Raw genomic sequence first — 13,385 nt, forward strand, 5'->3', positions numbered from 1 at the left:
TATAAAGCGCATAGAATAGAAGATACTGCAGTCAAACTTTTGACTGGGTTTGCGTTATGCATCCACTAGATGGAGCTGTGCTAAAGGGAATGTCAACAAAACCTTGATCCATATATAAAGCACTCCGGATTATAAGGCGCACTGTCGTTTTTTGAGAAAATTAAAGGCTTTTAAGTGTGCCTTATAGTGCGGAAAATACGGTAAATCGGTCCAACACTGTCTGCTAAGCAGTCCTGTAGTTTCCTTCTCTTTTGCTTCAGGCCAGAGTGAAATCGACTAATTCCATTAGAAAGTGTTAGGGGCTGGGAAGTCTCTGTAAATCTCGTTCCTGATCCATTTTTAATGGGAAGAATCGCCTGCGAAAATGTCAACAGTCCCTTTCAGGTGACGCAACCTGATAGAGGTTAATGACATGAGGAACATGGGAACTAACCCTGACCAGTTATCTGTGCCTAAGTGGATTTCCCAAATCTTGTCATAAAGGAGGTCACATATTCCACTTGTCCCTCATATCTGGAAAGTTCCCAGCTTTGCTTGTGATTTTCTTGGGATCCAGAGGAGTGACAGTGAGCCAGTAGCACCAGTGCCAACTGGTAATTTTGATTCATTGCTTGGCTACTCAAATGCTTTTCAGTAAATTACCGACAAATCAAATTAGGTTCGTTTCTCGAGATAGAAGAGCATTTGATTGGCCTGAAACACAATCTCCCACCCCTCATTTACCTGAGCTAAAGTTTGATCTCCTTTAGAGAGTGATCCAAACAGGGACGAACATGGAGGAGCTGGCTAAAGAAAGCATCAGCTTTTTAACAAAGCCCTCTCTGGACACAAACGGAGAGAAGCTGGGCTCACTTGGAGCGGTTTTCATCATGCTGAAGTCGTCGCTGGGTGCAGGGCTTCTCATCTTTCCCTGGGCTTTTGAGAAAGCTGGAGGAATTCACTCAGCTGTCACTGTGGAAATGTCAAGTAGTTCTGTGCGGTTGCTACAATCAAACACTGATTGTTCAAACATTTTATGACTCAGGTTTTCTCATGGTTTCATCACTGTGGCTTCTACCATATCGATATGCACACTAAAATAATTATCTTTCCAGTGTGTCCAGTGATCATTTGAGACAACTATTTGTTCAGTATATACACATTTTTTAACTCTATAAAGATATTATATATTTTTATCTTATTTAAATAGATTTCTCTTGTGTTCTCGATCAGTGGACTTGTCATCCTGGGCAGTTTGTCTTCAATCAGTGAATAAAACACACATCAGGCTGTGTTTAGAGAAGTGTGTGGTCCTGCCATAGGCAACCTCTGTGAGATATGCTATCTTTTCAACCTCTTCTTTATATCTGTTGCTTTTCTGATCATAGTGGCCGACCAGCTTCAGAAATGTAAGCAATTTAAAGCTGTTAATAAGGCTTTGACCTTTTCTTTTTATTACTAATTGCTCATATAGTGTCTTTGTAAAGATAGTGTCCTTGTAAAGTAGCCATTAATCATTATGCATATCCTCACATTGATTCATCTCCATTCATCTCTCCCAGTGTGTGTCTATATATGAGTTAATTACAGGCTTTGTAGAATCAGAGATGCAATTCTACTGATACACAGACCAGAGATTTGTCTTGTTTCTCCTTTGTCTCTTCTTCATTTTCCCTCTCTGCTCCAAAGGAGATCAGCATACAGAAGTAATTCCTATAGTGATTTTTTTTCTAGTTATGCTCTGCTCAAGATGTATTTAATCAGCTAGACACTGGTGTTTACTCACAAGTCAGAGTGATTTCTCTTTTGTAAGTGAATGATTTTAAATGAGTTCTTTTTAGTGAATTGTGTGCAACAATTTACAAATGATTAATACAAATACATTCTTAGTCAAAATGTTTTTGGAAAGGGCATGGAATTTGATTGAAAACTGTGGGAAGCCTGTTAAGAGTTGGGAGTAAATAAATAAAAAGAAATGAATTTTATGAAGCGCTATTATATTATTGCTTCTGTTTTTCATTAGGACTTTTATGGTCAATTGGCGTGACAGTGCACAGCATTATGAATAGCTTTAAAATGACTCTCCTCTGACTAACTAGCAAAGCTTTCTTCCCCAAGCATCATCAAGATCATTTGTTTTATGTCAGCCGCATTTATTTTCTCATCTATAGTCTTTGATATTTACTTTTGCTCAATGTTCTAGGACGCTTTGCTGCCACGTATCTCACCGTAGCATCACTGTGAAATAGCACATGAGGCCCATCCATGAGCTCAATCTGTCGCCTCTTTACAGAAGTTGGGTGAGTGTGGAGTGACAGAGCTTTCAAATGTAGTTGCAAATTGTATAAAAGAATCTCTAGAACCATCTTTCCTCTTGCCATGCCTCAACAAATCTTACTGTCATGCTGAAAGAATTGGCTCATTCAACTGAAAGCAAAAGGTCACAGGAAATTTCATCCATGAAGCCACCTGCTTAACTATCATTATTTTTATTATTATTTAGATTAAACTCATGGGCTTCTATGTTCAGCGTCATCCCAACTATTTGCTTTGGCTTTCAGGTGAGTTTTCTTGCTTTTATCCAACATGCTGCCATTTTACCTTTGAGGAAAAAGAGAAATTATTTCACTGAATATCATCGCTCCATTCCACTAATGAGGGGAAGCCAAATTGCTTTTGCTCTCCCTTTAATATTTAAGGTCAGGTCAGATGCAAAGCTTGAAAAATGGTGCATCTTTGAGGTGAGTTTTATTTGTCAACGCTGGGGGATTGTCAGAAATGTAATAAAAGTCCACTGGCATAGCAGAAGAGCGCTGAATTTCTCTGTGTCCGCTGCCCGAAGCTGATTGATTACAAGCGGGAATGGAAGGAAGAGGGAAATGGAGATTTGAAAAGAGCTGTGCAGCAGGGGAATCGGTGAGAAATGGCCTAGTGCAGAAAGTTAGTTATTACAGGAAAAGCTTTTTTCGGTGCAGGCAAAGTGTGCTGGAGATCAGATGTTTGAACACAGCGGGGCTTGTGCTGATACTGTGTCTGTTTCAGTGCCACGAGGCCTGCATTACTGTCTACAGTAGTATGGAGAACAGAAAGTTGTCCCACTAGGTCTTTCTTCTCTATGGTATCCATGTTCATCTGCCTCATCATCTACTTTCTCAAAGGTCAGTAATTAAAGCTCGATAAGAGAACTTCAAATGGAATCATGCTTCATGTACATTAACAAAATTATGTTGTGAATGCTAAATTTTACAAACCACATTTAACCGCCATTTAAATTTATTCACTTCAGAAATATAAATATAGAGATTTTTTTTTTGAGTCAGAAAGCATTGATTAAAAGTGACACTAAAGACAAAAACTATTCCATTTAAAATAAATGTGTTTCTATTCAAAGCATCCTGGAAAAAACCCCCATCACATTTATACAAAAATATCAAGCAGCACAACTTTTTTTCATTTAATATTAATAATGAGAAGTATCATATTAGGATGATTGATCTGATCATGTGACACTGAAGACTGGAGTAATGGCTGCTGAAAATTTACCTTTGCCACTGAATTCAAGAGCATTCAAGTGAATTTAATATAAAGAATGTCGCTGGCCCTGTAAGTGGACTTTAATGTCATAATGATAAGAGATTCTTCTAGTTATATTTCACACAATATTTTGGAGGATTCTAATTTCTGATGATTTACTGAACCGGTTGCTGTGCCAGATCTGAATGTTAAAGGATTTATATGTTTTTAGATCACTTTTTTATTTAAATTTTTTATCAAGGAGAGTGTAATGGTTGACTGGCATACATACATTTTCTTATGTGCATATTGTTTAACAGATGAGCTGGACTATTTTGTAGGAGTCTTTTGGTATCTGCCATTTGGGAGGAACGTTGCTCCTGATATTTTGATGTCATACAGTGGGGGTGATGTGACCATGATCGTTGCCAGACTGCTGTTTGGAATCTCAATCATCACCGTCTACCCCATCATTGTCGTGCTTGGAAGGTATACAGCAAACTGTCTTATGGCTATTAGAAGACGAGTTACAGTACATTTATAGATTAATTGACATGTCTGTGTGTGTAGATCTGTGATTCAGGATCCACTGCTGTGGCGGTGACACAAACACACAGCGGTGAAAGAGTCTTGCCTTGACCACAGTCTGGGTCACAATCACAATTACTCTTCTCATCGCAGTGTTTGTTCCAGACATTAGCAAAGTGATCAGTGTTGTCGGAGGAGTCAATGCTTTCTTCATCTTTATGTTTCCAGGTAATTGGGTCTTGTCATCTTGAAATGAATATTCGCATTCATAAAGGGGGTCATGTGTTTTATATTATTATTACATTCTGATTTATAAAAATATTCCTCATGATATGACAAATTTAAATAAGAATAATGGATTCAGCTTGATTCTCATAACAAAGTGTCTGTGCGTTTTAGTATAATGTAGCATGATGTGTATATTTGTATCATTTTGTATTCATTTGCACTATTTTTTATTGAAGGACTTTGCCTAATATTTGTGGTGCAGTCTGATCACACTTTTCTGTGGAACCTATATATTTGGCCAGAGCACTTCTATTGCGATCATGCAACTCATAAGTAATATTTATATTTCTGGCTGTTACTGTTCAACACAAGGACATTGTATTGTATGGGTTGACATAATTTTAGACATTGCTCCAATACTTCACGCATAGTTATGTACAATCACGTTTGCATGGAATGTCATGTAAACTTTTTATATATTGTAATTTTTTTTATGTTTTGCATTTGAATGGCCAATGTCACATTGGAACAGATGTGAGCTTAGTTATAATAAAAGAGTATAGGACATGAAATTAGAAAAAGAGCAGAAGCTGTCTTTATATTTGGACTATTCTTTAGGGCTCACTGGAACCACATTGTAAAAAATGTCTGAACAATTGATTGTGGAAATATAATGATGTTCTTTTTTTTTTAGTTAATTCAAAATCAGTTCATTTCAACACCCATTGACTGAAAAAAAGCTGAAAAATGCAGAAACAGATCCTTTTTCAGTACTTTATTGAATAGCAGCACTCTACATAATCTAGAATTTTAACAAATTTAAGACGAATATAATACTTTGCATCCCTGCAATAAATCTCTACACTCACTTATAAGAGAGAAAGCCAGTATACGGAAACATACATGGATATAAGAAGTAGTATTTCATCAAACGATGCCATTAAAAGTGACTGCTCATATAGTAAGTTTTATTCATTTCATATATATATATATAGAGAGAGAGAGGTTTTTGTTCCATTACTGGAGTAATATAAAAGAAAATAAGAAATGCACAAAATCCATTTAAAGTAGCACAGCTAAATTCTACCGCAAATAATTTACTGGACATTCATTTGTTACATGCACTCACTCTGAGGGATAAACAAACCAAACAGAAGGCAGGATTGGTGGGAAAGCAAACGGAAAGGAACAATGAGGTTTGGGCCGTGTTGGTTTTGAGTTGTTTAAACATTGAGCCAACCATAAATTCACACAAATACAACATCCTTTGAGTTACCGATCAACAAATAAGAGCTGTGAAAGTCTGACCCACTTTGGAAAAATCCTCTACTATGAGGACAGTTTTTGCTTGTCCTGAGAAATCACTTGATGTCAAATGTTCAATTACAGAGAAGCAATAAAACTAATGGAATAAGAATTTAATGCCACTCTCTAGCTCTATGTACTCTTCCTAGATCCAAATATTATCATTCAAAAATTATTAACGTAAAATATTCAATATAATTCTATTATATCTCAGGATATTATCTATCTCATCTATGCTTCAGGTACATTGTGCTTTTGGACCAGATGTTTATTTGGTGTGTTGTAAATGTAGGCCCTTTGACTGGCAGAATGCCTCATTGGTCGTGTTTTAACAAAATTACCAGTCTCTCTACGTGCCTCAGTGCATTACACAAATGCTTCATGAAGATACAGTTCAAAGCACTTATAACACTATAACTAATTTCAAATGACCTTTAAAGAAACACTATTGTCAATGGACGGCTGTAGAAATACTTTGCTGCACAGTTTTTGTCTTCTCAGAAGTTGTACCATAGGGAACTGTTTGCAAAGCAGCGGATGCATGTTTGAATTTGGATGAAATATTAATCAGCCTCATCTAGTTTGAAGAGACTGTTTATGCAAGTTGATATTTCAAATGCGACTCAACCAGGTGAGGTTCCCAAATGCTCAGGGGTGTTTTCTGTGTGTTGCAGTGGTGGGGGAAGAGGGAATTGGTACTGTGTCTGGCGTTCTCTACAGCCGACACTACTTTTGGCTCAATATCAAATGGATACTGTGTAAACAAGTAATTACAAAAAGAAGGAGACAGAGTGGGGAGAGCACAGAGAGAAAGGAGTGGGGGAAGGGTAGTTAACAGAGGGAGAAAGAGGAGAAGAAAAGAAGGTTTTCAGGCATAAGGCGGGACCGTTCCACCTGCAGACCAGCTCACTTCTCAGTCTCTGTTCAAGCTGCACCAGGCGGCTAGAAAGAGAGAGAAAGAGATTTACAACTATGTAGGATAATTACACTGTTTGTGTATTTTGCAAAAGCTGTCTCCTGAAATACAGCTGAAATAAGCTTGAGAGATTTCGAACTTCAAAAGATATTAATGCAGAGAACGGGCACGCTGAAAATGAGAGTAATCCTGTAGGGCAGGTAGGAATACTTAATGGCTGTGAAATGTAAGGACATCACCCCACAGACACAAGAAGCATCAAAGGCTGGCTTGGCACCAATGCCCACAGCCCCCCTAAGGCTGGCAGCAGTGAAACGTACCAGGCACTGCGACAGCGGACACAGCCTCGGGCTGGCACAGAGTATCAACTTTCACATGCTGGAAAGCCTTGCAAGCTGCAGTCTGAAGGTGCCTGAGAGAGAAGCAGAGAAAGTTAGAAAAGGAGCAAAAAATAAATAAAAAATGTTACAGCAACGTAATGACTTTAGATGCAAAATAGCACCAATAATATATTGGTAGTTTTGACCCTCAGATTTTTGAGCCAAGAGGATTCTGAATGTAACTTTCATAAAATAAATAAATAAAAAAGGAGTATCTTTGATAATTTAGTTTGATAAGTAAATACTAAAGCTTTGTTATTGTATAAAAACACTCATAGGTGTGGTCACATTATTAGAACAGAAAATCAAAATTTCTCTATTGTAAAGGCTGTAGAGATGTATGAACAAAGAAGTCACTTTTCAAACCAAGCAGCTTCCTGTTGGTCAGTGTCGTGAACTTGTGTAACCAAGTTGCAAGAATAACTTTTTCACACTCATGTGAAATGCCTAATCACACAGATTCCTATCAAAATGACTGATGACTGTGAAAATCTGCAGAGAAACAGTAAAAGTGACTGCACATTCAATTTGGTGAGTTTGAGTTCTTCATTTGCTGAATGAGAATTGCCATTATCTATCCACCTTCATGTCACTTGCAACTCATGAAACACGAATGGAGTTATCAAAACATTATGCTAGTTTATTTTTATTTTCATGTCTTGTCTCAAAATAATTTAGGTGCTAATGGCAATCAAGTAGAGCAGAATTTAGAGAAGATCACACACAGAAGAAAGGTGTTTCACTGTACCTCTTCCATTCCTCCTCTCCATCCCAGAACTCATACACCACAAATGAAAGGCCGTCAGGCAGCCGCACAGCCGTCACACTGGAGAGAGATGAACAGAAGTACAAAAGTGAAAAAACACACTACACTCTTTCAATCTCATACTTTTCACATACTTTTTTGATTCAGCAGCTTGATGGAAAACATTTTATAAAAACAAACAGTAAGAATATAGGGAAGAAAATAGAGATAATGTGTTCGAAGACAGGGCAACTACTTCCCTTCTGTAGAAATCGTAAACAAAACCATATTTATCCACTGTTCTGTATGATCCTCCACGTGATGGCAGTACCTCCTCACAATCCCTGCTCTGCTTTTTTATTGCCTTAAAGGCTGCAGCTGTAGCAATGATTAGCATTAGCTCGATAAATCAACAGAAGTCTAAACATTAGCCAGTTCAGACAATCCCTACACACTCCTCAAACTTTCATTAAAGGCTGTAAAACTGCAGCAAGTACTGCTGTTTCTGGACTGCTTTCTGGATGGGGAAATGATTCAAGCTTTACTCAATCCTGGGTCGCCCACATGTTACAGAACCTGCCATGTCATGTCTCCAGCAGCGGTAGCTGTTTAAAATCAATGTTAATTGTTTCTGCTATCCACTTTACATTTGTAATTTGATGCATTTAAGATAGAAACAAGATATTCAATAACAAACAGAAAAAGGACAGAAGAATCATTTGGATGGTGAAAAGTGGGGATTACATACCAGAATGCAGACTGAATGTGAGCTTTTAGACTATTCATTAGCATTACCCTATGGTCTGCATGGCGAAACAGCAGAAGGGAGAAGTTGTTTGAGAGGAAAGTTAGATGAATCCAATGAATCCTTCACAGAATGTGCATTAAGGGTCAATTGTGGTTTAATTTTGACTTGGTATTATTGAGTTCAATCAGCATCCTCAAAAAAGGAAACTTTAAATATTTCACAAACAGAACATGATAATAGAGTAATAGAGTGGAGGAAAGTTGAAAGAAATAAGGCAGATAAAAGGGAGGCTACAGAGATGACAGTTCAGCAGCAATGGGGTATTCGCAGAAGCTTGCAGATGTTCTTACTGATCAATTATTCACTAGTCTGATGTGAATCTTGATGGCAGTACAAAATGCTGCCACACAAAGCCCTCTCTCAGAGAACAGACTCAGGGAGTTTCCTTGAGAACTCTACAAAGGACCAATTTTACTCACTACTCTTACATTAATATTTCATCCCGTGAAGCTGAAAAAAAAAGCTGCTCTCAGTTGCAGTCTGACCAAAAATTTCAAAACGAAGCAACTACTGTTCAAAAGTTTGGGGTCAGTGAGACTTGTTTTAATGTTTGTGAAAAAGGTCTCTCATGCTCAGTATGACTGCTCTTATTTGATAAAACATACAGTAATAACAGCAATATTGTTAATATTATTATAATTTAAAATAACTGTTTTAAATTTTAATGTACATTTACATAATGTATTTAACTTATTCCTTTGATGGTAAAGCTGATTTAATGCTCAATTAATTATCGTTAAAACATTTGTGCTGCTTAGGGGTTTTCCCAGGAAATGGATAATTTTTTTTGCTATGCAATGTCTTTACTGCCATTTTATTGCATACATGCTGAAAAATTTAAGTATTACTTTTTTTTAAAATGCAATTAAAAAAAAACTAGCTGACCCCTTTTGAATGGTGGCAGGGAACAGAAACGTACTGATTTTAAAACATTCCAGGACAATTTTGATATTTTAGGGCTTTGTAAATAATGTGTATACTGCAGAAATAGAAGCAATTGTTTAGCCAGTTTCAAAATTAATTCATGAACTAGAATAACAACACTCCCCTCTGCTCACCTGCCATCTTCATCCACAGGAGGCAAAATGATACAGTGTTGTATTTCCACACATCAGGGATAAATACACAATGCTGACACATGCATTTATGAGAGATGCACAGGTTTATTCTCTAAAAAATTCACAGCGGTATTTTGCTACCCTCCAACAAATAGAACATAAGTAGACAAAAAGTAACTGAAAACACTTCAGTCTGACATCACAAAAAAGCAAAGAATACTTTGGCACTGTCATAACGACTAGAAGGTCAAGTTTAAGACAAAAACACGAACTTAACCCACTGGAAACAGTCTCTCTGAGCAGACACATTCTTCAGGTATTGTTTCAGGGCCTCACAGAACTCTCCTAGCTGCTTCTGGGACACTTTCATCTCCTGGCGAATCAGGTAGAGAGACTGAAGAAAGAGAAAGAAAGCAACAGGAACGCTTTGAATATTATTAACATTTGTCTTGATGTTAATATTCACTTAATATTCTCAAGGCAAAATAAATCAGACATTTAGAGACTCAAATCACAGCAGGAGGGTTCAAGGAATCATAAGTTACGAACACTTAATTCTAACTCTATTTAGAAAAAGTAAACTGCCTTAAAGGCTTTGACCCTCATTTACTCAGAGTCATGGTCTATATTGCAGCTGAAGGGTTATGCAAGATCTGCATATGGCTACTCCTTTAGGAGAAGGAGAAATAAATATGACACATACCAGACTGTAAAATCAATACAGTTACTCTTTTGGATCGTCGCCTAAGTAACTAATTAATTCCCAGTGTAATCAGTGAATGATGTAGAATTGTGGGAGTGTGGTTGGCTACAGAATAAAGTACAGTACTGGCTTTAAAAATGATCTTTGCAACAAGCACTGAGAAAAAAATTCAAGAAGAAACAATCTAGAACTGAACGGAAATAAAAATGAACCTTTTCTGACTAGTCTATTTCACATAATTGCACCTCTCGTGTAACACGTCACTCAAGCCTCCCACTCCTTTCTAAATTGGTGCCGTCATCTTGAACCAATTTGATTAAGTCTGAGAGATTTAATTAAATAACTGATATAACCTGGCAACAGACTAAGAAATGATAGGTTTAAATGTAATAATTGCTTGGCATACTATTTCCACACTTCAGAGCACCCCGAGGACCCTAACGTGTTGATTAACATTTGCATTTATATGCTGAAAATCATAAATGTTTAAGATGTCTATATGCACGTCATTTCAACCTGAAGCAATATTCTCTAAAATGTTTATAATGCACCACAGTTCAAAAGTTTGGGGTCAGTAGGATTTTTTCAAATGAAATGAATACTTTTATTTAACAAGTATAAATTAATCAAGTGTCTGTAAAAACATTTAGGTTGCAACAGATCTCTATTTAAAATAAATACTGTTCTTTTAAACTACAATGTATTTTGTTTAAAGCGCTATATAAATAAAGGTGACTTGACTTGACTATAACAAGGCCCACCGCACCTGGTAAACTTTGCAGAATTTTCCCAAACAGAAAAGTCTTACGATTCAGTTTGGGTTTGGCTATAACTTTCATATGCCATATTACAACCAAACAACCTCACCGCAACACAAATCATAACTTTACAGGCATTAAATAGTGAAGAAAGAGTGTGTTTTTATAGAAACTAGGTTTATTTTTTGTATGTAGGATATGCTATAACTAAGTTGTCACCTCTTAATAGACCATGTGCTGTTTTCCGGCAGGTGGGAAAGATAAAACCTGAGTGAAAACCATTAGGCCCTTTGATTTGAAAGCTGTCCTGTTCCCCGAAGGGGAGGGCAATAAAAGAGCAGAAGCGTGGCAATAAACCCTGAACTTAATCAAGAGCACTATGCCACCAAACACTAGCCAGAATGCAATCAGAAACACTACATTACACAACCTACACAAAACTCAATAAGTATCATTCTGCCTTCCCATTCTCCTCCACTGGAGGCCTGATATGATGTGCACATACGAATAATTAGAGAAATGCAAGAGAATTCAGAAAGAAAATGCAATTTTCTTTGCATTTGGACATGTGACTGATCCAAACGCATTGCGACCGATTGCTCTAATGTCTTTCATTAGTCTTCAGTGTTTGTTTAAACAGCGAGGGGGCCTCATTCAGACTCAGTGATGTGGAATAAACTGATAAAACAAAGCTCTGTAGATGAAGCAAATGTGACCCATAGTCTTACTGTTAAGAGGCTTTAGGATCAGTGGGATATTGTATTATTAGATTCCTTAAATCTCTCACTCTGATTGGAGCCTCCATGTGGAGGTCTTTAGCTGTGAAGCACATACAAGAAAGGAGTATTTTATGTGCACAATTTCCTATCATGCAAGTGAGTAGAATCTCTCAGGTACAGTACGAGTCCATGAAAAATGATAGAAACCTCAGAGGGTTTGAGAAATTTCACCGTTACCATGGAAACTGGGGAATACCGTCCCATTTCTTTCTGATTGGCATCTTTCTACCCCCATTTTTCGTTTCACTGGTAACACAGACTAAATCACATTTTAATTTCTTCCCTTCTGAACTTTAGCATCTCTTTAAATGAGCTGCTTTGTTAAAGTCTGAGAGGCATAAATGGGAGCAGTTCATTTTCCCTATCTGCATCCATCCAATGATAATTCTCTCTTAATGAGTAAAGATGGCTTTCAGATATGTAGTTGTATAACTCCTTCAGATAGCTCTCTTTTTCTCTTTCTGCCTATCTTCGGTGGTTTTATAAGCAGACGGCTGATTTATATTCCTCCTGGCCAATTAAAAACAAGCACTGCAGGTGGTCTAAGAGTTTAAATAAGTCAGTGAATAAAAAAATAAAAAATAGAAAGCTGTTGGACTGATCAGTATTTAGTCCTCTCTCTATAAAAATGGCTTGAAGAGAAGCCAGACCCCACCCTTCTTGTAGCATTTCCACGCTGTTACAGATAAAAGAAACGTTTTCTTATATTTGGAGTTGGCAGCACATTGTTGATGTGATGCCTGAACATGTTTTGTTTATATACGTGTGAAATGTACAACCTGTATGTAGCTCACTGTAAAGATTTACATAAAATTTACAGGAGGAAAACCAAAAACCTAAGTAGCAATAATCATATGCTAATATATGCACTCATACATATTCAAATATATGAGGGTGTGAAGAAATACACTATTGCTGTAATAAAAATCTACAGTTACCTGTACATGTCCCTTTTCTTTTAAATACTCTGCATTACTGTTTATACCAAAATGTTCCTTGATATTAAAATGAGGTTCATTTAAAATGCTTTCTTGTCATCCAAATGTCAAAATGCATGCAATTTACTATAAACAAATGGAGCAATAATCACTTGTAAACAAAGAAATAACACGTCGTTGTTTTAAAATGGCTCATTTCTGGTCTGTATTATATTAACTGCAGGACACCCTAACAGTATTGTAGGTGTGATTAATTCAACAAATATCTTATTGGTCACAAAATAAAGCTTGTATTAACCAACAAACACAGACGCACACACTGATGCTGTCAGGTGGAACCTGTTCAACCCCCATTGACAAGGATTAATGGACAAAAAGAAATGATTCAATTAAACCAATGTCAGTAACATGGGAGTCAATTTGAGCTAAGATCTCTGTTACACACTGAACTCAGTTGCACTTTTGCCTATTTTTAAAAAAACGCAATCTTTTCTTTATTAGTTCTAAAACTTTTAAATCACAAAGTTCTACAAGAGCTGAAATCCCAGCACTCCCACACTTCAACTGAACCAAACCGTATGATATTTCTGTGCATTCCCATTATGTGCTGCTGTGTTTATCAATGGTCCACACAGAGCGGGACTGATTTGTGGCCTGGCGAGGTGTAGTGCGAGACTACCTCTTATCTTTTAGAGGCACAAATGACTCCCGGAGCATGCTGGTATTAAACACAGTGCTGGTGCTTTC

The 13,385-nt window shown here is 37.0% G+C and overlaps 1 protein-coding gene and 2 pseudogenes across 3 annotated transcripts in view; 2 read left to right on the forward strand and 1 right to left on the reverse strand.

The window, feature by feature from the left end:
* The first annotated feature begins 773 nt into the window (after window positions 1–773).
* On the forward strand, window positions 774–1,812 carry LOC132155674 (putative sodium-coupled neutral amino acid transporter 8; annotated as a pseudogene).
* A 419-nt stretch (window positions 1,813–2,231) lies between these two features.
* LOC132155485 (putative sodium-coupled neutral amino acid transporter 8) lies at window positions 2,232–4,755 on the forward strand (annotated as a pseudogene).
* Window positions 4,756–5,008: 253 nt separating this feature from the next.
* Window positions 5,009–13,385, reverse strand: part of LOC132156126 (N-terminal EF-hand calcium-binding protein 2-like) — a 96,164-nt gene continuing 87,787 nt past the window's right edge. For all 3 annotated transcript variants that reach the window (XM_059565000.1, XM_059564999.1, XM_059564998.1), the window contains 4 exons: window positions 9,742–9,854; window positions 7,598–7,675; window positions 6,790–6,881; window positions 5,009–6,495 (listed from right to left, as the gene is read on the reverse strand). In XM_059565000.1, the coding sequence (XP_059420983.1) occupies window positions 6,467–6,495; window positions 6,790–6,881; window positions 7,598–7,675; window positions 9,742–9,854 (312 nt within the window). In that variant the 3' untranslated portion in view covers window positions 5,009–6,466. The remainder of the gene's footprint in view (window positions 6,496–6,789; window positions 6,882–7,597; window positions 7,676–9,741; window positions 9,855–13,385) is intronic.

The sequence above is a fragment of the Carassius carassius genome, chromosome 13 (genome assembly GCF_963082965.1).
Source record: "Carassius carassius chromosome 13, fCarCar2.1, whole genome shotgun sequence".
In the NCBI taxonomy this organism is placed as follows: domain Eukaryota; kingdom Metazoa; phylum Chordata; class Actinopteri; order Cypriniformes; family Cyprinidae; genus Carassius; species Carassius carassius.